Genomic DNA, 25,922 nt, shown 5'->3' with positions numbered 1-25,922 from the left:
AAGAAAGATCCGGAGATCTGCTTCTGAAAACCCTGGGGACAGCTCTACTCTGACACACCTGGAGTCATCGGGAGCTTTGTAAATCGACGTGAATCACCTGTCCAGCCTTCCCTCTCAGCTGCATGACCTTTAACTTCACTGTGGCCCCTGAGATCTGGCCCAGAGCAGCCCACACAGACCAGATTAGGGTGAGTGGGAAACTCACTGACACCAAGTGGATTCCAACTCAGAGTGGCCCTGAGTTCCAGAGGTTGTAAATATCTAGGGAGCAGAAAGCCTCATCTTTCTCCTACGGAGCAGCTGGTAGATTTGAACTGCTGGCCTTGTGGTTAGCAGCCCAGTGCATAATCACTATACTACCAGGGCTCCTTCGGGTTGGTGGAAGAGGCCTGAAATTTAAGGTGGCATCACATGACCCTGAGTGTGAGCACCACCTTAAATTCTGCATTCTTGGAACCTCCCTCAGTGGACCCTCACCTGGTCCAGCTCTTGGCCCCATCTCTGGGATGGATGGCAGCCCTCCCCACATGGCAGCCCCCCTCAACTTTCTGGTCTGATAATGCCGGGTTTATCTGAACCTGGCAGAAACAGCAATGCTTAAGAAAACCTCCCACCCTTACTGCATAAGCCACCCCCTCTTTTACTTATGACAAGCCAGACCAATCTTTTGCCTCCTACAGGAGCCCCAGAACTGCTTGTCCTCACTGACCAATCAGAACAAAGCTTCTCTCCTTCCCCAAGTTCCTGCATGTTGAGTCAGCCTACAAGCCCTCCTTCCTTGAGGGTCCTTTCCTGGAGTGGAGCAGGTCTCCCCCCACACATGAAGTCTCTGATTTGCAATCACATCTTTTATAAAAGAAAAACTGGGATTTCCCTCAATTCTCAAGCAGCTTGTAGACCTTCCTACTACCATAGACTCCTCTCTATTGGAACCAGCCCTCCCCATTTGTCTTCTCAACAATGTTTCTTCCTACCAACATCTGGTTCACTCTTTTGATTTGGCAGGTCTTGGCTCACCCAGGCTAGGTTCTGTTGTGGGAAAACAGTCCCAGTTCCTGGTCCTTGTTCTTGAAAGCAACTCATCCCAGCCCACTCCTGGCAGCCCCATGACTCATGTTCTGGTCACCTGAGTGTGCCAGGCCTCAGAGAGGTGCCCACAGACACGACAAAGACCTGCCTTAATTATTTAACATCACTACAGACTAAGGGAAGCCCTGGTGTCCTGCTGTGGATTAATGCGCCAAACTGCAAAGCCGTTCAAGCTCACCAGCTGCTCTTCGGAAACCCTATACAGGGTCACTATGGGTCAGAATTGACTCGATGGCACTTAACAACAATACCATAGACCAAGGGGGGTCTCCTCCACACTCACGTTATCCATGATCTTACACATTGCAATTCTCTCTGCTCTTTTAAGAAGGTTCTAGAAAAGTCTACTCCATCTTTCAGGATTCCGGACAAGTGTCCCTTCCTCCATAAATCCTTCCACGTCAGTCCCCAACCACACACACACATACACACACAGCCTGTGACGTACCACCATTGGTAAGATTACAGATGCTTCCACATGCCAACCACTGCTGTGAGTACTGACATGTTTTCGCTCCTCTCATCCTCCTGACTTCTGCCTGGGATGAAAAATGTCCCCGAGAAGTTTACGTCCACCCTAAACCCCAGGATGCAACCCTATTTGGAAATAGGACCTTTGCAGGTGTAATGAAGGTGTCTTTATAAGACAGAGTAGAAAAGACCTAAAATCCAAAGAGAGACTCAGAGGGAAGGCAGCCATGTGCAGATGGACGGAGATTCCTGAGTGATATATCTACAAGCCAAGAAATGCTGGCAGCCACCGGAAGCTGGAGAGAGACCAGCAAGGACGCTTCCCCAAAGCCTCCAGGGAGTGCATGGCCCTGCCAACACCCTGATTTCAGACTTCTATCCTGCAGGTCTCACCAAGGATAAACTTCTGTTGTTTTAAACCCTCCAGCTTGTGGCTAAGGTGCACCTAACCCATGCCATGGGGTTCTCAGTCACCTCATAGGTAAATGAAAGCTGGATAATGAATAAGGAAGACCAGAGAAAAGTTGATGCATTTGAATTTTTGGTGTTAACAAAGAATATTGAATACATCATGTACTTTCAGAAGAACAAACAAATCTGTCTTGGAAGAAGTACAGCTAAATTGCTCCTTAGAAGTAAAGATGGCGAGATTTTGTCTCATGCCCTTCGGGAGGACTAGTCCCCAGAGAAGGACATGATGTTTGGTAAAATGGAGGGTCAGTGAGAAAGAGGAAGACTGCCAATGAGATGGGTTGGCACGGTGGCTGCCACATGTGCTCACACATGGCAATGGCTGTGAGGATAGTGCAGGAGGGGGCTGGGTTGTGTTCAGTTGGACACAGAGTTGCTAAGAGTCGGAACCAACTTGAAAGCACCTAATAACAACACTGTTCTGCAAAAACCAAAAACCCCAATTGCCGTCGAGTCACGATGACCCTCTGTGCTCCGTGGGGGTTTTCAAGGCCGTGACCTTTTGGAAGCAGATCACCAGGCTTTCTTTTGAGGTGTCTCTGTGGGGGTTCAAACTGCCAGCCTTTTGGTTTCCCATCGAGCACTTAACCATTCATCCCACTCCTCAGGGACTCCAAAGGCAGCCCTGGGGCTAATTCACTTAGATACTGTATGGTTTCCATTTCTCAGATGGGAGAACTGAGGCTCCAGAGCCTGTTACCTTCCATGGCCAATATGCTGCTTGTCCCTCTCCGCAATGCCTCACACGTTTTCTGCTGCACTGACCACTGTTTGGCTAGGTGAGTGCTCATGTTGACGTCTCTCTCTCTTACTGCCTCACAAGGTCCCTGAAGCCCAGATGTCATCTGTTTGGCCCACGGCTGTGTCCCCAGAGCCTGGCACCTGGGGGATACTCAACAGTGTGTGACAAGTGAACATGTAACTAGAGGAACACCCACCTGAATGCTCTCCCCTTCCCGGCAGATGAGAGGCGTCTCTACACGGCTGTAATCAGTGCCCAGAGCCCAGCCTTTGTCCACCAGCCGCCCACTGGCCTTGGCCCCAGGCTCCCAGGGACCCGGCGTGGGCGCCTGCTTGGCATGGTACAGACTAAACACCACGTCCCCCCGCAAGATGTCAAAGTCCCAGGTGATGACCGACTCCCCTTCCAGGATCTCCACCATGACCTGCAAAAGACACAGCGAGGGCTGAAGATCCGGGCTAGGAGGAGGGGTGGGGGGAGCTTGGATGGGGGAGCCAGACTTAGGAGGTGTTGGAGTACCCTTTCCTGAGTCACATGCTTACTCCCCGAGTGTGAGCTACTGAGGCCCACAGCTGTCCCTGGTCCGGAGAACCACTAAGGAACCACCTCTCTCTAAAGTGCCTATGCCTGGGGCAGACCACAGCCAGAGTCTGACCAGGATGGAGGTATAGAGACCTGCTCACATGCCACAGCTCCTGGGGGCTCAGCCCAAGGCTGGGTGGAGGCGGAAACCCCTCTAGGCTTAGATTCTTCCCCAAACCCAGCCTGGCCCAGAGAGCTGTCTGTCAACTAGTCACCATTTCCAGCCCCCAAGGCCCTCCCTGGCCAAGTGCAGCACCTCATGGGGGGCCCCCCGGAGCACACTGGCTGAATGGTAGGTCTCCGTCCACTGCCTCAGCTGGTCAGCATGTTCATAGTCTTCCTCTGTCAAATAGAGGGACTTGGGGACCAGCCCTCCTTCAGGGACATTACACTGAGAGACAAAGACAAAGGGTGTTGACAAGTACATCTGACCCTATTTACATGAAAGATCTACAACAAGCAAATGCATAGAGACAGAAAGTAAACTAGCGGTTACCGGGGGCTGGAGAGCACTGGGGACTCAGGAGCTTAAAGGGTCGGGATTTCTGTTTGGGGTGATGAAAATGTTCTGGGAACACACAGTGGTGATAGTTACTCAACACTGGGATTGTACTGAACAATTCATTGTTGTTAAGTGCCGTCAAACTGGTTCTGATTCATGGCAACCCTATATAGGGTTCTGAGGAGCGGCTGGTGGATTTGAACCTTTGACCTTGCTGTTAGCAGTCCAGTGCTTATTCTGCAGTCATGACAGGGCTCATAATGATCCTACAGAAGGTTTTCTAGATGGGGACTTTTTATGGGCACAGACAACCTGATCTTTCTCACACAGAGTGGCAGATGGTTTGAACCACCGACCTTTAGATGGCTGTTGCTGTTGTTATGTGCTGTGGAGTCGGTTCCAACTCATCACTGCTCTTAGACAGTCACTCTGAGAGCTGCAGGCCATCTGCTCAAAATAAGCCACATACACTGTCGCAACAAGTAGAGAAAGCAGGTAAGGCCATCCCTATGAAAAGCCTTTTTCTAGCTGGGAATTCTGCACTCTGCAGAATTTCTGTTAGAGTAGAATGGAGGGGGCCAACAATCATTTCAGCCCCAGGGAGCACTCAGCCCTCCCGTCCCTTATAACAGCTGCTGGATGCTCCCACACTGGTGTACGGTTGTGGATGGAGACAAATCCCTTTGGGCACACCAGCCCAGGGGCCAGGGATGTGGGGGGCATTTATGTCTGCCCTTGCGAGCAAGTAAACTCTGACAACTGCTTAGCAACACCTTGGAAAGGGCATAAGGATGGGAGTCCTGGTGTGGCACTGTAGGATAAGTACTGGACTGCTAACTGCAAAGGTCGGCGGTTCAAATCCACCTGCAGCTCCTCAGAAACCCTATACAAGGTTGCTATGAGTCGGAACCGACTTGACACACTTAACAACAATGACCCTTTGGCAGAGGTTGGTTGCACAATCTCATGAATTATATATACTAACTAAACAACGTATTGCATTAGGCAAATCTGATGCACAAGACATTTTTAATGTGTTGAAAAGCAAAGATGTCAGCTTGAGGACTAAGGTGCGCCTGACCCAAGCCATGGTATTTTCAATAACCTCATATACATGAGAAAGCTGGACAGTGAATAAGGAAGAGCATAGAAGAATTGATGGTTTTGAGTTATGGCGTTGGAGGAGAATAATGAAAGTGCCATGGACTGCCAAAAGAACCAATAGATCCGTTTTGGAAGAAGTGCAGCCAGAGTGCTTCTTGGAGGCCAAGATGGCCAAACTTCGTCTGTCATACTTTGGACATATTGTCAGGAGGGACCAGTCACTAGAGAAGGATATCATGTTTGGTAGGGTGGAGGGACAGAGAAAAAGGCAGAAGACCCCCAACGAGATGGATTGGCAAAGTGGCAGCATCAGTGGGCTCAAGCGTGGCAACAGTAGTGAGGTTAGCCCAGGATCAGGCAGTTTTCATTCGGCTGTGCATAAGGTCGCTATGAGTCGGTACCGACTCGATGGCACCTAACAACAACTAGGCCATGTTGGCACTGGTTAACACACTCAGCTGTGAACCAAAAGGTTGAGGGTTTGAGTCTGCCCAGAGGTGCTCTGGAATAAAGACCTAGCAATCCACTTGTAAAAAATCAGTCACTGTGAACCCCACGGAGCACAGCGCTACTCCAACACACATGGGGCCACTGTGAGCAGGAGCCAACTCCATGGCAACTGGTAAACCTCAGAGCTGGTGACTGGGCTTCCTGAGACTTCTGTCTCTCTTGTGTTTGAAAGAACCAACATGAAAGCACAGATTCAAAAAGGAGTCCCAACGTTTGGGGACAGTGTTAGTACAACCTCGCCTGACTCCAGTGCTGTGGAGCCACATCTTGAAGGCTGGGGGCTCAGGAGTCTTGGTACCAAAGGTCCCAAGGAGATGACAGGATGATAGTGGTCCAGCCACTGAACTCACCACACAGTCACCCCCCAGAAAGTCAGGGATCACTTCCTTATCCAGATAGTCCACCAGGCCCCCAGGGCCCTGGTAATTGCTGCCGCTGTAGATAAGGAATTTCTGTCTGGTGTTCTCGTTGATGAAGGGGCTGATCTGGAATGGGGGAGATGAGTGAGATGGAAAGTGTTTGTTTTCATTGAACTATTCCCAGTTCCAGATGGTTCTATTGTTGAATTGCTTCATGTCTACTTGGCCATTCTCCTCCATCCATTCATTCACCATTACTGAGTCCTCCATGAGCACTGAAGATGCTCATCCATTCATTCCTTCACCTTTACTGAATCCTTCGCGATCATCAGAGATAGTCATCCATTTATTTATGCATTCACCATTACTGAACTCTCCATGAGCATCGGAAATATTCATTCATTCATTCACCTTTTACTGAATCTTCCATGAACATCAAAGATGCACTGAGAAACCAAGTTGACAATACATGTTCTAAAGTAACAATAACTTTCCATCTGGGCTCAACAATCATGTGGTCCATTCATCAGTGGACTATTACTCAGCCATAAAGAGGAATGAGGGCCGGCTACCTGCTCCCACACAGACGGACCTTGGAAATACGATGCCCACTGAAAAGAAATGCTTCACAAAAGGCCCATTTCTGTGAAATGTCCAGAATAGGCAAATCCACATGCACAGAAAGTAGATTTGTGGTTGCCTAGGGATTGAGGGCATTACGCACCAAGGCTATTAGCCAACAGGCTGGCAGTTTGAACCCATGTGGTGAACTGCTCCCATTGAAGATTAAAGCCTAGGGAATCCTATGGGGGCAGTTCTACTGTCTCCTATAGGGTTTCTATGAGTCAGAATCAAGTCAATGGCACACAACAGTATCAGGGGGTGGGGAAGGGAAACATGAGGCGTGACTACTAACTGGTGCACGGGTTCTTGGTGAGGTGCTGAAATGTCCTACAACTACAGTCTTGTGAATATACTAAAACCCAAGAAACTGTACATTGTAAAATGGTGAAGTCATATGTGAACAACGTCACAGATGTTGTTATTAAAAAGAAATGAGTGCTACCATTATTGATCACCTTGATCAAGGATCCATAGAAGATTCTGACCAAAAGGCACAAAAATCAGAACAGAATGTTAAATTCTTATGGATTCTCGACTTTATAGAGCCATGGAGTCTGAATGAACCCTTGAAACTACTGCCCAGAGATAATCTTCAAATAGTAAACCATATATTCTTAACAGCAAAATCTAAATAAATACATAAACAAATAAAAAGAAGAAATGAGAATGTACTGACCAATAAGACCATGTTAGAATAAATCAATGACACCACCACATACTACAAATCAAATAGGACAAAAGGTAGGGCGGGGCAGTTCACGGGGCACCCCCTCAATCTTGCTCATTCATCAATTTCCACTGGGGTGGATCCAGTCATGGCTTAGCCCTTACCAGCGTCCAGAGCACGGGGAAGACTCGGGGGGCCCGCACGATGAGTAGCCGGCCCAGGGTCTCGGGGTAGTTGTCCTCCACCACCTCAATCATTCGCAGCAGTGCTTTCACCCCCGGCCGCCACAGGTGCCGCATGTTGAGTCCCTCCAGGTCCACGAGGCAGGTCCAGGAGCTGCAGCAGAGACAGCCCCTTTGTTCTAACTTGCTCCGCCATCCACCACGGCCTTAACACACTCCCTGGGCGCCCAGAGAGAGGATGGAAGAGGTGGCTCAGTAAAGCAGGGCTGTAAGGTAAGAGCGTGGACGCCTAGACTGAGCCTCACCTCCGCCCCTGAGAGCTATATGCCCTGGGCAGTGAGCTGGCCCTTCCTCACTGGGACAGGTGGTGGTCATCGTGAGGACTGTAGCAGAGGGGCAGACGAAGCACTGCTTCACCCTAGCATACAGCACGCAGGCCACGCGAGCTTGTTGTTGGGATCAATTGCTGAAAATATTCTAACAACCTAAACTACAGAACTCCAGAGCAGATGTCTGGGTTCAAATCCCAGCTCCACCACCTACCAGCTCAGTGACTTTTTCTCTCAGTTTCCCCACATGAACCACAGCCTCCCCTAACCTGAGACCAGAAGAACTAAATGGTGCCCAGCTTCTGCTACTGACCACAATAGAAGGTTCCTGGTTATAATGTGTAAAGAATGTAGAACAAACCTCAAAGTGGAAAATAAAAACAAAAACATACTGGTCTGAAGGAGAGTGGTGAATCCCCTGAGATGATCGCTCTAAGACAATCTTTAAACTTGAGAAGGAGGAGGTCACCTTCAGCCACTTAATAGCTGTTGTTGGGAAGTACTGTCAAGTCGGTTCCAGCTCAGAGCGACCCCGACTCATAGTGACCCCATATAGGGTTTCCAAGGAGCGGCTGGTGAATCTGAACCACTGACCTTGAGGTCCAGCACTTTAGCCCACAGCACCACCACACCTTAATAGGTGCACCTATAAAATCAGCCATAATACCTGGACGAAGGTGCTCCTCCTTAGAGCAGGTGGAAACCCACCTGTGGTAAACCATATGTGACTAAAATGGCCACATCGGCCCCAAACCAAAGACAAGAAGGGACAAGGAAACAAGACAAATGGAAACCGGGACCCCAGGGTAGAAATGGGGCAAGTGCTAGACACATTGAGGGGTCATAACCAATGTCAGAACAGTTTGTGTCTGAGTCACTGATGGGAAACGAACTTGCTGTGTAAACTTCAATCGGAAGCATAATCCCAGTCACTGACATCGAGTCGATCTGACTCACGACAACCGGGGTTCCACGACTGTGATCTTTATGGGAGCAGACAGACTCATTTTTTCTCCCCAGGAGTGCAGGCTGGTGGATTTGAACCACCAACTTTGTGGTTAGTAGCCCAATGCTTAACCCACAGTGCCACCAGGCCCCTAAAGCACAATAAAATGTTTTTTAAAAAACAAGGACAGAGGCAACAAATCCTTACAGCAAGGATCAGTCCCACTCCCTCGCTACACAGGGTAGACAGGGATGGGCAACTTGGACATTGGCTCCCCAAAATGGGAGGCTACAAAGGCAAGAAGTGACGGGCTTACAAGCTTTCAAGAGAGAGCCTAGATCCAGAGGGCATGGAGGAAGGTAGAATCTCCACTGAGTAGTATCCAATCTGTCTAGGCAGGACTGATGAAAGGAAATGCAGACGGGTCTCTTGTGATACAATAGTGAATAATTGTTACCAGGACTGACTGTGAGGGTTACAAATGTAAAGGTAGACGTTATGTAGCAAAAGGAGGGGAGTGACTGACTTTGCAGTCCAGGAGCGGAGGTCCCTGAGACTATCAAGGGAGGAGAGCAGAGAGCACAGGACCCTACCCAGAGAAGCAGTGATGCCTGAGATGGAGGCAGAGATGATGACGTGGAGAGGTGAAGCAGCTGGGGACTTTAGACACAGAGAGAGAGGGGGGCTGTGTGCTGTGGGCGGGGAGGGGACAGGTTTGCAGGGTATACCTTTTTTTGGTTGGTTGATGATGCATGGAGGGGATTATAACCATGACAATGAAATGATATATGATAGGCTGAATGTAAAGCTAATGTTCTCCCATGTAAACTATCACATAATTCACAATAAAACATTTTTAAAAAACAACAAAAAAAATCAAGGACAGGAACAGTCCCTGCTTCGCTGGGCCATCCTAGGGACTAAGGGAGGAAATCAGGTGTGTGTACCACTTAAGGGACATTCGCTGTCAGCCGAGAACCTTGCCTGATGGGACGGCCAAACTGCTTTGTGTTGCCTTCGCACCTCTTCTGGCCTTCCTCGTTCACAGAAAGCACCTAGAAGGTAGACAAGGTACTGGCAGGTGTTTGTGTGGTGGTGGTGTGTAGACAGTCCTCCCAGCCCAGCCCAACCACCATGGGTTTCCAGAAGAGGGTCCCACTCACGTGTTGCAGCAGAGCCTCCTCCCCTACCGCCTTCATTAAGCCTTTGGTGTCCATTTGGCCCAGGCGCACGATATAGAGGGGGCGACCATCTGGGGGGTACAGGGAGAGGAGACCAAGCAGAGAGAAGGGTCAGTTATTCAGGGGAAGGCTCTGAGTAGTGCAAACAGCTAACACATTGTGGCTGCTAATGAAAAGGTCGGAGGTTTGGGCCCACCAAGAAGTACCTCAGAAGAAAGTCCTGGCAATCTACTTAAACAACAACAAAAAAATCAACCACTGAAAACTCTACAGACCCTAAAACTATTGCCCTGAGATCATTTTTTAAACCTTAAGCCAAAACTATGCCCTGAAGTCTTCTTAAAATTGAACAACCATTTAGCTGAGCTAGTAAAAAAAAGGTGGGCCTTAGGACTGGAACTCTCTTAAGCTCTACCAGAGGCTTCGTAGCATAGTGGATTACAAGCCGGGCTGCTAACTACAAGGTCAGAAGTTCAAATCTACCAGTCACTTCATGGGAGAAAGATGTGGTTTTCTGCTCCTGTAAAGATTTACAGTCTTGGAAACCCTATTCAGGGTCTCTATCAATCAGAACCGACTCGGCGGCACACAACAAAACAAAAAGATCCATCTAGATGGGAACAAATTGACAACAGCAACTCGAAAGGTTAGAATGGAAACTTAGGAGACAGTGAGTTTCTGTGAATGGGAGAGAAATAGCTCAGAAAAGGAGGATGGTAAAGGCTGCACCATTCAAAGAAGACCATCAATGTCACTGAATGATACAGTGGACACTTGAATTGGTGCATGTTTTTGCTGGGCACATTCTCAACAACAACAAATAAAAATAAATGATTTTAAAAAAGAAACCCTTTGGACCCAGAGAGGGAAAGGGACTGTGGGCCGAAAACTGGGGGGAGGAGGGGGAAGTGTAGGGAGCGGGTTTCTGGGATATACCCTTTGGATGGTTGAGGATGCATGAAGGGGATTGGAACCATGGCAATAAGATGATATACGATGGAATGAATGTAAAACTAAAGTTCTCCCATGTAAACTATCATATAATTCAGTTCTATTCTGACATTCACGGGGTTGCCAGGAGTTGGAATCAAAGACAGAGCAAGTGATTTTATGTAGAAAGTGTTGTTGTGTTGTTGTTGTTGTTGTTGTTAAATATGATCGAGTCGGTTTCAATTCATAGCGACCCTGCATAGGATCTCTGAAGCTTTTTAAAAAATCATGAATGTGGCTCTGTGAGGGCTCAAAAGTAAGCTCTTCCTCATCACAGATCCAGGGAGCCTGGGTGGATTTCTTCATGTTAAAGAAATCCTGGAAGTCTGGATTCCAACGCTCAATTCCCAATGCTGCCCCCTTTCCACGTCTCCTCTGGGACTTCAGGTGAGAAGATGACCTTGGCATCTATTAATCACCTACTGAATGTCCAAAGGAATCCCTGCATGGTGCAAACCATGAATGTGCTCAATTGCCAACTGAAAGGGTGCCTCAGAAGAAAAGACTGGCAGTCTGCTTCCAAACACATCAGTCCTTGAAAACCCCATGGGGCAAGTTCTATTTGAATACACATGGGGTTACCATGAGTTGGGGTCGACACAATGTTAACAGGTTTTGTATTTTTGGGGTCAGGTCAAAGCAGGAATGACACAGTTAGCTCCTCAGAGTAGGAGATGTCCAGGGTCCGGTCATTTATTCATTGTCTAATGTGGTCACCATGTGCTGTCGAGTCATAGCAGCCCTACCCCATGGGCTTTCTAGGCTGTATCTCCTACAGAAGCAGATGGTCAGGCCTTTCTCTGGTGGAGCAGCTGCCCCTAGTCCCCATGCGTGTCTACATTATGTGGGCAAAGGCACACACCTATGTCCTGATAGTGCCAGCCACCTGCGTAGAACTCCTCCAGCAGGGCAGGGGGCCGCCAGGTCTGAAGGAGCGAGTCCACGTGGTGCTGCTTCCGCCAGCTCAGGGACTGTCGTAGCATGTCCCGCGCCTTGTCCAGGTGAAAGTCTCGAGCCCGCAGGAACCGGAGGATGTGCTCATCTTTAGGGATCTGAGAGAAGGAGGAGGAGAAAACCCATAGGACCGATTCCCTCATCCAGCATGTCACATGACAGAAAGCAGGTTTCCTGTCTCCGCTGCAAAATGCTTCTCTAGGAATAAAAATCCAAACTCACTACCATCAATTGGATTCCTACAAGAAAGAGTATAATTACTTCCGAGGGTTTCCCAGACTGTAAATCTTTATGGGAGCAGAGAGCCTCATCTTTCTTTCTTGGAACGGCTGGTGGGTTTGAACCACCAACCTTGTAGTTAGCAGCCCAATGCCTAATTCACGGTGCCACCAGGGCTCCTAAATTAGCTGGAAATGAACCCGATTTGTCCCCCTAAGCACAGGCACAAAGGCATTCAAGGGGCGGACTGTATAAATGATCACAGGACCTCATCCCCCCTCCTGCCCCCCCCCCCAGTCCACTCCCACAAGGCCAACAGTACCAAGATTAAGAAGGGAAAATAGCAAAGCATGTACTGTATTATGGGTACAGACAGTCAGCACAAACTACAAAACAGAGTAGAACTAACTGCCCACTGGAAACCAAGGCCATCATGCATGGAAGCAGACTGCTTCATCTTTCTCCCAAGTATCAGCTGGTGGGTTTGAACTACTGATCTTTCAGTCAGCATCCAAGCACATAGCTGCTGCCTTACCATGGATCCTTTAAAACAAACAACAACCAACCAACCATACTGACTGTCACAGACTTGATTCTGACTCACAACCACGCCATGTGTGCGGTTTTCATGGTTGTGACCTCCACTGGGTTTTCGTGGCTGTGACCTTGCAAAAGCAGACTGCCAAGACTTTCTTCCGAGGTGCCTCTGAGTGGATTTGAACCACCAACCTTCTGGTTAAAAGCCTGGCACTTAATCGTTTGCACCACATGAGGCAGTATATGGTACAAATAAGGTGAAGTATCAACTTCCTGTGTTGCCAATTTCATGAGCAGATTCCCACCTCCCCATCACCACCACCGTGTGTGTGTCTGAGTACCTGCTATGACTGAAGGCACACATGCTGCTCCGGGGGTCTGCACCCACCTTGCCTTTGTGGGTCTCATGTAACCAGTGCCGCAGCTGGGTCAGACAGCTCTCCTGCATGGGCGTGAGTGGGCCCAGGTGCCGTTCAGTGTAGTCACCGTCCAGCTTGTCCCCTGGGAGGTAGAGGAGATGGCTCAGACAAGAGGGAGATGCTTCTTGATCATCCTGGCTCCAGAACTTGGTTCTCAGCAAGACTGTGGCCGCATCACCGGCAGACAGCTTCTAAAGTGGTTCTGAAGATGCACATTTCTGTCCCAAGGACCCTCTCACATCTCCCTGGAGTCAATGAATTCTCCTCTTTGACCCTCTGAGATAAAGATATGAATTCCTACCCTCTGGAGCTCTCCCAAGAGCCCTGGTGGCCCAGAGGGGTAAGTATTGGGCTGCTGACCATAAGGTTGGCAGTTCAAACCCACCAGCAACTCCACTGGAGAACGATGTGACCATCTGTTTCCATAAAGATTTACAGCCTCCAAAACCCCATGGGGAAGTTTTACTAAAGGTAATCCTATAGGACAGAGTAAAACTCTGGTAGCATAGTGGTTACGAATCGGGCTGCAAACCACAAGGTCAGCAGTTCGAAACTACCAGCTGTTCTGCGGAAGAAAGATGAGGCTTTCTGCTCCTGTAAAGATTTACATCTCGGAAACCCTGTACAGGGTTGCTATGAGTCAGAACCGACTCCATAGCACATAACCACCACCACCACCATAGGATTACTATGAGCCAGAATCAACTCTACTACAGCAATGCGTTTGGTTAAAAGGAGTGTTGGTGGCACAGTGGTGAAAGCACCTGGCTGCTAACCACAAGGTTGTGGTTCAAATCCACCAGTAGCCCTGAGGGAAAAAGATGAGGCTATCTACTTCTACCTGTAAAGATTTATAGGTTTACTATGAGTGAGAATCAATTCAATGAAAATCAGTCAGAAAGAAAATATAAAAATGGGATGAGAGCAAGAGCAGGAATTCACAAAAGAGGGAAACAAAGATCCCTGCACCTGAATGAAGGATTATAGAACCCTAAACATGAAGAAGGTTTATAGGGGGGCAGGCTTTTTCCAGGCCAGATATGGCTATGCTCGTGCTTGCTGCTGGTTCATGTCTGCTTGCTAAATCACTCTTATGTAACACTGGCTGGGGTGTCCTTGGGGGTCCACAGCTCAGGCACCTATAAAAACCCCCACCTCCCTCTGTGGGGCAGGGATAGAAGACTATCCCTGCCACCACCCAGGGATCAGCCTTGTTAGTAAGCCCCTTAATAAACCCCTCTACCATAAGGGAGAAAGATGAGGCTTTCTACTCCCGTAAAGATTTACACCCTCGGAAACCCTGTACAGGGTCGCTATGGGTCGGAACCGACTCGATGGCACACAACAACAACAACAACAACAACCATAATCCTGTGGTGCTGGAGGATAACTAGCACTGGGCTGCTAACCACAAGGTCGGTGGTTCAAACCCACCAGCTGCTCCTTGGAAACCCTATACAGGGTCACTGTGAGTCAGAACTGACTTGACAACCACAAAAACCATAATCCCTCAGAGCTCTGGTGGCAGAGTGGGGCAAGCATTAGATTGTTAACCACAGGTCAGCGGTTCAAACCCACCAGCTGCTCCAAGGGAGAAAGATGGGGTTTTTCGCTCCTGAAAAGATTTACAGCCTTGGAAATCCTTTAGAGCACTTCTACCCTGTCCTACAGGCTGACTGTGAGTCAGAATCAATGAGATGGCAGTGGGTTTTTTGGTTTATACTGTAATCCGGGAGTTGGCAGCCTCGTTCTTTGGACTCTTGGGCCCCTCGGGGTTTGGGAGGCAAATTTAGAATTATTGGTCCCTGCTCAGAAAATACCTGACCTGTCTCGTAATCAAAGAACTAAGCACTCTACCAGCAACTGTTTTGTACCTTTTGGAAATTTAAATTGTTTAATAATAAAAGTCTTGTGGGGAGTAGGGATGAAGTTGGGAAAAGACACAGTTACACACTTTTAGTAGGACCATTTATTAATACAACCTCTTAGGTAGGCATATGGGTTGGTGGTGTCGTCATGTTAGGTGCCGTCCAATTGATTCTGACTCATAGCAACCCTGAAAATAGAACGAAACAATCCCGGAAGCTCCAGTATCCTCACAATTGTTGTTATGTTTGAGCCACTGTTGTTAACACTACACCTATCCATCTCGCTGGGGGTCTTCCTCTTTCTCACTAACCCTCCACTTTACCAAGCATGATGTCCTTCGCCAGGGACTGGTCCCTCCTGATAATATGTCTAAAGTCTAAGAGATGAAGTCTTGCTTTCGAGCTTCTCAGGCACATTCTGGCTATCCTTACTTCTGTCATCTGTTTGTCCTTCTGGCAGTCCATGGTACTTTGAATAGTCCTTACCAACACCATAACTCAAATGCATTGACTCTTCTATGGTCTTCCATATTCACTGCCCAACTTTCACATGCAAATGAGAAGAAGGAAACTACTGTGGCTTAGGTCAGGCATACCTTATTCCTCAAAGTGAGATCTTTGCTTTGAACATTTTTGCAGCAGATTTGCCTAATGCAGTATGTCATTTGATTACTTGACTGCTGCTTCCATGAGTGTTGATTGTGGATCCAAGCTAAATGAAGTCTTTGACAACTTCAGTCTTTTCTCCATTTATCGGTGTTATTTACTGGTCCAGTGGAGAGGTTACAGCTACCAAAACTTTAATTGTATAATACTTTTGACCCAGTAATCCACTTTAAAAATTTTATACAAATATATTAAAAATACAAAATAAAAGACAAATGCATCTTAGATTGTATTTTTAAAAAAACAAAAACAAACTATGCCCATCAAAAGAGACTTAGCTAAATAATGGTTTAGCCACAATAGGAAATAGCAGTATGCGATCACAGAAAGTTGTTTAAAAATATTAAACCCCAAACCCAAACCATTGCCATAGAGTCGATTCTGATGTCCAGTGATCCTGCAGGGCAGAGTAAAGCTGTCCCCTAGGGCTTCCAAGGCTGTAAAAATATCTTTACAGAAGCACATCTTTCTCCTGCAGCAGCTGGTGGGTTCAAACCACCAAGCTTTAGGTTAGCAGCTAAAGAACTATAAGGACTCTTTATAAGAGGGGGCTTCAAAAAGTTCATGGGAAAATGGAATTAAAAAGCAAGTGACTCCCTGTGGAGCAGTTAAGCTTTTAACTAACCAAAACATTAGTGGTTCAAGTCTGCCCAAAGATGCCTTGGAGTAAAGTCCTGGTAATCTTCAGAAAGGTCACACCCTCGAAAGCCCTATGGTCAGTTCTACTCAGCACACATGGGGTCGCCATGAGTCACAGTTGCCCTGAGGGAAGCTAACAACAACCACCACCTGTACATGTTCAGATGTTGGCCGGCAGTATAGACATGAAACTAGTGTTGCCTTAAGGAAGAGGAAAGGGCCTCCCACTCCTCCCTGCTCATCTTGGGAGCAGTTTGCATTTTTTTCTCCCATGAGCATGCATTACTCACATAATTAAAAATAGTCACAAAGGCCGAGGAACAAGCTATGCTGAGTCACCAGCGGTCAATCGCTGATCTAGAAATTAACCAATTCTGGCTCGTAGCCAGCGTGGGGTAGGGTGGGGGTGTGTGCGGCTATAGTCCCACTGGGATCTATCCTACACCCAAGGGGGTCCATGGTGACTCTTCTCAGTAGGCTGCAGAGACCTACCATCCACAGTGACCGAATCCAGAGCAAGGTCCAGGGAGTTAGTGGGTGGGCTGGCCTCCATGGGGCCCAGAACCTGTGGCCCAGCCTGGGTGCGCATGTCCTCCTCGCGGACGGGGGCAGGTGTCCAGCGGGGAATGTGAGAAACACCTTGGGAGATCAGCTCATTCAGGTAATACTCAATCACCTCCTTGCCCTGGAAGCCAGAGAGACCAGAACACATCAGCACTGGTCACTCCCACCTGGGAGCAGTCTCAACTCAGATACCCAGTTCATGAGCAGTTGGCAGTAAACTGGTCCCGGTGCAGATGTGGTATACATGGAACACACACCACACTGCAAGGCTTAGAACCTGCTACTGTTGAAAAGCTACACTGGGCTATACTGTATCACGCTTCACAGATACTGCATTTCTTACAAATTGCAGGTTTGAGGCAACCCCGTGTTGAACATGTGTGTCGGCGTCATTGTTTCAATAGCATGTGCTCACCTCATGTGTCTGTGGCCCATTTTGGTTATTCTCGTAAGATTCCAAACTTTTTCATAACGCTATCACACACTTTGTAGGTGGCAGTTGAGTATCCGTGTAAATTTTACTTTTGTGAAACACTGAAATTCTGAAATTCACATGACTCATTTTATCATGATACCGGTTTTGCTATGGTGGTCTGGAGATGAACCTACAATATCTCTGAAGTATGCCTATAGCGCATGGGTTGTATTGTGTTTCTCCAAAAGATAGGTTTAAGCCCTAAACCCCAATGCCCATGAGTGTGACGTTACTTGGAGACGGCATCTTTGTAGCTGGAATCAGGTTAAGCTGAGCTATCATGGTGGACCCTAGTCCAGTAATATGACTGGTGTCCTTAGATAAAGAGGAAAAGACACAAAGACATATAGAGAGGTCCATGTGAAGATGGAGGCAGGGATTGGAGTGATGCTGCCACAAACCAAGGAATGTTTGGGGCCACCAGAAGCAAGAAGAAACAAGGATCCTCCCCTAGAGCCTGCAGAGAAAGTGTGGCCCTGCTGACACCATGGTCTGGGACTTCAGCCTCCAGATAGATCTGTGAGAGGAGGAACTTCTACAATTAGTTTTAAGCTGCCCAGTTTGTGGTACTTTGTTACAGCAGCCACAAGACAGTGATACAGTATGAAAAGAGAATGCAAAATGTCTCATCATAATTTTCATATTGTTAACATGTTAGATGAAATGTATCATTCAAGTGAATTTCACCTGTTTCATTACACTCAGCGGCATCTTACGCAGGGATGGGTCTGAGATCTTTAAATCATGGAGCAATCCTTCTAAGCAGGACAAAGCATTGCAGAATGCCCTGCCTCCACCCAGACAACTGACTCCTCAAACCCCGACATCTGGGGACTTTGGGACAGTGATGAGGATACACTCACTATGGGCTGGGTGTTTTCCACCCACCATTACTTTAATATACATTTTATAGACAAGGGGGCTGAGGCTCAGGATGGTGGTATTGCATGGGCTGACAGGTGGCAGGACTTGAACCCAGGACTAGCAGCTCCTCACCTTCTTGATGTTCGCTGTGTACTGCTTCATGGCGATCTTCTCCAGGGCATTCTCAAAGCCAAAGAAGGACCGGATGTCGAGGGAAGCACACTGCTCGAAGCAGGTCCAGTCCTCATTCTCAGGGTGGACCTGAAAGCCAGAGGCAAAGGTGACAGGGCCGTGGTTTGGGGATACTGGGTCCCTCAGCCAGGGCACTCCCAGTGACCTGGGTCCTGCCAGGACACACTTGAACAACATCCGAAGCTGGGGGGACAATACCGAGGCAGGGGGGTGGGGGTCAATAGTACCAAAGGGCCCTGCCCAAAGTCTCAACTAGTAAGGAACAAACAGATAGCTCATCAGGGGCCAGGAGTAATCCAAGGCTGGTCACTGAGCCCCTGTGCCTTACATGTGTGTGTGCCTATGTGTGTATGTAAACCCATTTGCTGTTGAGTGGGTTCAGCCAAGCATATTAACCATTTGCACTACCCAGGGATTTAAAAACTATATTATATATATAATATCTGTGTTATATATGGAGTCGTGGTGTGGCGCTGTAGGATAAACTCTGGACTGCTAACCAAAACCCACCAGCTGCTCCTTGGAGTTGCTATGAGTCATAACTGACTCCATTGCACTAAAAACCAACTATGTATTATATATATATATATAATACAAAAAAGGAGCTCTGGTACAATAGTGGTTACGAATTGGTCTGTGAACCGCAAGGTCAGCAGTTCGAAACTACCAGCTGTTCCACAGGAGAAAGGTAAGGCTTTCTGCTCCCATAAAGATTTATAGCCTCGGAAACCCTGCATAGGGTCGCTATGAGTTGGAACCGACTCCACGGCACATTAACAACAACAACAACAATGTATTACTCTGATGGCAGATTTGCTGCTCTGTCCTGGAGCTGCGCAGTCACACGTTACTAAGAGTGGGCCCAGGAATCTGCATACTTAACAGACTCCTGGTGGTCTTCTGCTCAAGGACGTTGGTTCAAGAAGCATTGAGCTGGGGTCTGTAGAGGAGTCTGCCAGCAAAGTTTGTTATTGCTGTTGTGTGTGTATATGTGTGTGTATACAGTCCTGGTGTGGTGCTGTGGGATAAGTTGCTAATTGGACTCCTAATGGCAAGGGTGGAAGTTCAAACCCACCAGCTGCTTTGAGGGACAAAAATGATGCAGTCTGCTCCCATAGAGATTTACAGTCTCAGAAACCCTAGAGGATTGATATATATACATATATGTTGTTGTTAAATGTCGTTGAGTTGGTTCCAACCCATAGTGACCCTACATAGGGTTTCCAAGAAGCAGCTAGTGAGCTTGAACCACCAACCTTGGGGATCAAACCGACTTTGCAGTACAGCACATTAACCCACAGCGCCACACCAGGACTCTATATACATATGTATTATTGTTGTTGTTAAGTACTGTCCAGTGAATTCCAACCATGGCGACCCTGTATAGGGTTTCTGAGGAGCGACTGGTGAGCTTGAACCACCGATCTTGCAGTTCAAACGGCTTTGCAGTCTGCCGCATTAACCCGCATATGTACCTATATATCTCTTAGTCAGTTATTTATATAGAGGATAAACCCACTGCTGTAGAGTCAATTTTGACTCATGTGACCCTAAGACACAGAAGAAAACTGCTTCCTCTAGGGTTTCTAAGGCTATAAAGCTCCATGGGAACAGACTACACCACCGTTTTCCCTCAGAGCAGCTGGTGGGTTTGAACTTGGAAACCCTATACAGGGTTACTTTGAGTCTGAACTGACTCAATGACACTTAACAAGAAGCTATATATGTTGTTGCTGTTAAGTGCCATTGAGTCCAACTATGATGACCCTCTATAGGGTTTCCAAGAGCAGCTGGTGGGTTTGAACCACCAACCTTGCGGTTAGCAGTCCAGTGCTTATCCTACAGCACCACACCAGGAGATAATAAAGGTAATTATTAATTATACTTGCATTAATTGTACCCTGATAGCATAGTGGCTTATGAGCTGGCCTGCCTAACTGCAAGATCAGTACTTTGAATCTTTCAGTCACTTGACTGGAGAAAGATGAGGCTTTCTGCTCCCGTAAAGATTTACAGCCTCGGAAACCCTACACAAGGTCTCTATGAGTTGGAACCGACTTGATGGCACATTACCAACCAACCAATACTCCTATTAAAGGTAGTATAGTGGGTTACGAATTGGGCTGTTAACCGAATGAAAGGTCAGCAGTTTGAATCCATCTGTGTCTCCGTATGAGGAAGATGAGGTTTTCTGCTCCAATACAGATTTACTGTTGTAGTTAAGTGCTATCGAGTCTTGTACAGAGTTTCTGAGGAGCAGCTGGTGTATTTGAACCACTGGCCTGCGATATGCAGTCCAGTATTTGTCTTATAGCACCACACCAGAAGTCATTTATAAGATTTACTTATACTGAACACCAGCACATCATTTGTTGTATTGTAGTGGTTTTTAAGTTGCTGGGATGATGGAAGCTGGTCATCAAATACCAGCAAAATCATCTGTGGTGGGCAGGCTTTAGGAGATTGCAAACTAAGAGTAGGAAGAAATACCTGGAGACCTATTACCCCAACAAAAAAATTAGCCAGTGAAAAAACCTTGTACTACAAAAGCATTACTGTTTATCTGACCTGGTGTGGGGCTGTGGGGTAATGCCAGACTGCAAAGCCGTTTGAACTGCAAGGTCGGAGGTTCAGGCTCACCAGCCGCTCCTTGGAAACCTTATACAGGGTCACTATGGGTTGGAATTGACTCAACAGCACTTAACAACAACAACAACAACACTAATACAACTAGGTATTTTGTAGCTTATCAGCAAGGACCAGGAGGGAGGGTGGGATGCTGGGCACAGAGCTGGTGGCACGGCCGCTGTGGCACTCACCGTATAGCTGCAGCTTTCGCTGACCTGCACGCGGCTGGCAAAGGTCTCGTTATGTGCGTCAATGAGAAGTGTGCGTTCCTTCCAGTTCAGGACGTTTCTCTGTATGAAGACGGCATGCTCCACACCTGCGATCTGCCAGAGACAGGGCGATTGGCTGCAGAGGACCCCGTGTGTGTGTGTGTGTGTGTGTGTGTGTGTGTGTGTGTGTGTGTGATTCAGAACCCCGGCCCCCAACAGGATGCTAGCCCACCCTCTCTGCGCCTTGGCGTCACATCCAGAGCCTCAACCCCAGACCCCAGCCGCCTCCCCGAGTCACCCCCAGCATAGCCCACAGCCCCCAGACCTGGACCCTGTCCGGACCCCTGCTGCCTCTCAGCACCTGGTCCTAACCTCACGGCCCGTTCCTCCACATCCCCCCACCCTCAGGACCCCCATACCCTTCCCAGATCCCCTGGGCGTCGCTCCCGGCACCTCTCTGGACCATCAACCCTTTCTTGCTTCATCCGTGAACCCCAGAGAAGCACCCCCTCCTCACTATCAACACTACAGTTCCGGCCGCCACCCAACCCCGCCTGGCCTGATGCCCCCAGTTCCCGCATCCCCTCGGCTCACACCTTCCGCAGCAGCCGTGGGGCCTCCACACGCAGCCGGCAGCTCCGCTCCACCACGTGTACCGCTCCGTCAGCGCTGTGGGATTCACTCAGGACCTCGCTGCCCAGGAAGACTGGGATCTGCGGGCAAGTGGGGAAGCGCTTCTCATAGGCCTAGGGGTGGGCAGATAGGGTGGGTGAGGTGGGGAGCAGCCGGAGGGGTGGTACAGAGCCCAACACTGTTTAATTCAACACTTTGCACCACAGTGACACAAGAGCATCAGAGCAATGATCTAGCACTCCCTCAGAATGTCTCAGGAAGAAAGAAGCGCTAGTCCTGAACATTGTAAGGATGTGTCTTAAAAAAACATGACATAATTCAATAGCCCTTCATGATTAAAGAAAGAGTGGTACAAACAGCTAAGTGCTCATCTACTAACTGAAAGGCTGGAGTTTCTAGTCCACCCAAAGGCACCTCGGAAGAAAGTCCTGGCAATCTACTTCCAGAAATCAGCCTATGAAAACCCTATGGATCCCAAAGGCCTGTCCCACAACTGGTCATGGAGATGCTTCAAGACTGGGCATGGTGTCCTGTTGTGCAAAGAGTGGCTATGAGGCAGGGGCCAAGCTTACATTCACTAACAATAACAATGATATAAATATGAGAAGGCTTCAGACAGTTCAAGGAAAAATGGAATTGAAAAATAATGGAATTTTCCCACCAACATTTTGAAGCCCCCTTATCTATATAATATATATTTATGTATGCATATATAAAACAATGTGTAGATAGACACAGGTCTCTGGGTACTATAAACAATTTGCACTTCACTGCTTACCTAAGGTTGGCTTTGAACTCACCTAGCAGAACCAACCAGGTGGAATCCTGGTGTGGCGCTGTGGGCTAATGCACCAGACTGCAAAGTCATATGAACTGCAAGATCGGTGGTTCAAGCTCACCAGCTGCTCCTTGGAAACCCTGTACAGGGTCGCTCTGGGTTGGTATTGACTCGACGGCACTTAACAACAACACTGTTCTGTAGGGTCACTGTGAGTTGAAATTAACCCCATGGCAACGAGTATGTGTACAGATGAATATATGTGCTGTTGGTAAAGCCCTTAGTGCGCGGCATTGACAGCGGAGACTCCAGAGCCCCCTGCCTGGGCACAAAGCTCACCTCCCCACTTGGGTGCTACGGTGGTACCTGAACTCGGTGCCCTTTCCATGCGTGTTGATGAGCTCAGCTCCTGCTGCTCAGGGTCACCGTGAGGGTGAGGGGCTGTCATGGGTGCTACAAAGAACAGATGGACCCTAACCAGAGCTTCACCAGGAGCGCAGCTGACTCTGGAGACTTGCTGTCCTCCAACAACCTCAGGACAGCTCACACTTAGGACTGGCTCCCTCCTGCAGAGTAGGGGGTCCTTCCAGGCAGGTATGAGTAGCTAGAGAGGAACCCCAAGCTCATGAATAGCACTCAGGGAGGCCCCAAGTCTGTGCTTAATTTAGAAGTGTTGGGGTCAGGGCAGTGGAGGGCTGTGACTGGCATCTGACTGATGTGATCCAAGTAGGGTCTGCTCCAAGCGCCTGCCCATGTGCCCTGGCAGTAGGATCAACGAGAGTCCAGAAATAGTGCAGGCATCTAAGGGCAGACACCCTCCTCCCCCACCCCTCAAAGCTCCCAGAGAAGTGCCACCAGTTCTGGAGCAGGGGGTGGGGACAGAGTCAGAAATGGGACCAGGCCCAGGTGTCCTTGGTTTCACCCCAGTCCCCACTAGGCCAGCTGAGTGCTCAGAAGCACAGAGCTGCCTCATGCCATGGTTCCCAGCTGGATGTATTGAGCAAACAGCAGTATTAGAACGGAGCCCTTGTCCCCCAGGGAAAGAGTGCAAGGGGCCTCTTGGGGCAGAGACGTATCTAAGGAAAATAATGCCCATAACAACTCCTTTTTTGTTGTTGTTTTTTTGCAGTCTTTATTGCAATTTGGATAAAAGTTAACAGCAAATTAGCTTTCTATTCAACAATTAACACATTTCGTTTTCTGACTTTGGGTATAAGTCCCTCAATATAACAGCATTCCCCCCTTCTTCCCCAGGTTCTCCTTTCCATTCCCCCTTGGTTCCTGCCCCTTCAAGCCTTCTGAGCTTTTTTTTTGTTTTGTTTTGTTTTTGTTTTACACACTGCCCTTTGGGTTCCATATGGTTGATTGTTCTGAGCAGCTCGCTCCTGATGGGTTTTAAGGTAGGGGTGGGAGGTGGGTTCAGTTCCAGGCTTGAAGGATGTCTTGAGATTTTTCTATCTGAACAGTAAAGTCTGGTCTTTGTGATTATTCTGAATTTTGTTTTACCCTTTTTCTCCCACTCTGTCCAGGACGGTAATGGTAGCTGGGCACCATCTAGTTCTTCTGGTCTTTGGTTAGTGGACGCTGTGGTTCACATGGACCATTTGTTCTTTGGACTCACTATTTTCTTGAGTTTTTGGTTCTCTCCAGTCTTCTTTGCTCAGGACAGGGAGGGAAGAGTAGTTGCACCTTAGATGGATGATCACAAGTTTTTAAGTCCTCAGTGACTACTCATCCAAGTGGGATGCAGAGCATTGTGTTTGCGGACTACGTTGCAACAATTCCTTTTGAATTGCTGAATGATCTTTCCAGCTATGGACGCTGTGATGGCAAATAGAAATTGCTCACTGGTACCCCCCTGCATGTGGTACCCACAGCATGTGCCCTACCCCAGGTACCCTCTGCCTAGGGGTCCAGGCTCAGAGAGCTGGCCAAGGGACCCCTGAGAAGGGTATTCCCCCCACACACACATCTCAAGCTGCTCTGGGCTCTCTTTCAAAAGAATCCAATTAGCCAAGTGGGTGACAGCAGGGATGGGTTAGTCTGCCTGGCTTTGAAGCCCAGCAAATCTCTCATTCTACACTTGGTTCCTCATCTGGAAAATGGGTATAAAACCAAGTTTGTCTCCTGAGCATTTCCTATGTTGTTGTACAGTACCATGGAGTCAGTTCCGACTCATAGTGACCCTGCACAGGGTTTCTGAGGCTGCAAATCTTTACTGGAGCAAAAAGCCTCATCTTTCTCCCACAGAACAGTTTCGAACTGCCGACCTTGAGGTTAGCAGCCCGATTTGTAACCACTACGCTACCAGAGCTCCTTATGTGTGAAACATAATACCAGGTTGTATGCTTCACCCAGAGAAAGTGCTCAGAATTTTTATCCTCAGGACCCACGTACTGGCCAACACCCTTTGACAAGAACGGGGTTCCCTCCTGGGTTTTGGAGCACCCATCATTCTGTAAATTGTGTAATTCTGTAAATTGTGAACCATTCTCACCTTTTTATTCTGAGCTGCTCCCCCCTCATTAACATAAACTCACTGCCCCCAGAGTTCCGATCTAATCCTTCAAATTCCTGCTATCAGTTTGATTCTATTTAAATAGATTTCTTTTAAAAGGGTATAATGATTAAGGCAGATACTGTTTACTAGTTAAGCTAAACTATGGTTCGGTTTTAAGATGGCTTCAGGAGGCATTTTTGAGTTAAAGCTTAAAGATTACTTCAAGCGATTCATCCAGCCACCATAACTCCAGAAGTCTGGATTCTATGAGAGTTTTCAATTCTGCTCTGCATTTCCCCCCTTTTGATCAGGATGGGTGCTGAGGTTTTTGAAGGCTTGTGGAGGGAAAGTGAATAATGTAGTAATGGTTGGCCTCAGTTCAAGTCCTGGCTCTGTTACTTTTTCACTGGTTTACAAGTCACTTGGCCTTTTTGAACCTCTGTTTCTTCCTCTGCAAAATGGGTATTACGCCTGCGGGAGGTCTTGTGTGGTGTAAACAGTTCACAGGTTTGGCTACTAACCGAGTGCTTAGAGGTTTGAATCCACAGAGAAGTTCCTAGGAATAAAAGCCTGGTGATCTGAAAAAAGTCAGCCACTGAAAACTCAATCAATTGCCCAAAAGCAAAGTTCAGCAAAGGTCAGGAGAGAAGGACAAATGGAAACAGGGAACCCATGGAGGAAGCAGGAAAAGGAGTGCTGCTATATAGAGAACTGTCACATGACTAATATCACAACACAGAATGTACATAAATTGTTGAATGTGAAACTAACGGGTTCTGTAGACTTCCACCCAAACCATAATAAAATGTTTTTTGAAAAACAATACAGGAACAAACAAGATGGTGGATCGTGAGGAGCTCCGTCAGCAACAACACAGAATACCAGACCAAGCAGACTCAGGGGATGGTGCCAGAACTCTGAACAACATATAAAGGAATATTTAGAAGGTTGGAAGGCTTAGAGCTAGGGACTTTGTAGCAGAAGCAAGAACGCCATTGCTTTCTAATTCGAGATGCTCAGCTGCTCCC

At 47.9% G+C, this 25,922-nt stretch overlaps 1 protein-coding gene across 1 annotated transcript in view; it reads right to left on the bottom strand.

Moving 5' to 3' along the window:
* SEC14L5 (SEC14-like 5 (S. cerevisiae)) overlaps positions 1-25,922 on the bottom strand; it is a 48,135-nt gene that overhangs the window by 2,091 nt on the left and 20,122 nt on the right. Inside the window, exons 2-13 of the mRNA XM_006874898.1 lie at positions 21,580-21,729; positions 20,966-21,097; positions 18,087-18,215; positions 16,544-16,736; positions 12,848-12,960; positions 11,612-11,801; positions 9,742-9,830; positions 9,563-9,633; positions 7,286-7,457; positions 5,822-5,956; positions 3,612-3,746; positions 2,970-3,197 (exon numbers count right to left, since the gene is read on the bottom strand). Of these exons, the coding sequence (XP_006874960.1) occupies positions 2,970-3,197; positions 3,612-3,746; positions 5,822-5,956; positions 7,286-7,457; positions 9,563-9,633; positions 9,742-9,830; positions 11,612-11,801; positions 12,848-12,960; positions 16,544-16,736; positions 18,087-18,215; positions 20,966-21,097; positions 21,580-21,729 (1,737 nt within the window). The remainder of the gene's footprint in view (positions 1-2,969; positions 3,198-3,611; positions 3,747-5,821; positions 5,957-7,285; positions 7,458-9,562; positions 9,634-9,741; positions 9,831-11,611; positions 11,802-12,847; positions 12,961-16,543; positions 16,737-18,086; positions 18,216-20,965; positions 21,098-21,579; positions 21,730-25,922) is intronic.

Source organism: Chrysochloris asiatica, unplaced genomic scaffold (assembly GCF_000296735.1).
Source record: "Chrysochloris asiatica unplaced genomic scaffold, ChrAsi1.0 scaffold00305, whole genome shotgun sequence".
NCBI lineage: Eukaryota > Metazoa > Chordata > Mammalia > Afrosoricida > Chrysochloridae > Chrysochloris > Chrysochloris asiatica.
The sequence above is the reverse complement of the archived record's forward strand: the minus strand, read 5'-3'. Positions and strand labels throughout refer to the sequence as shown.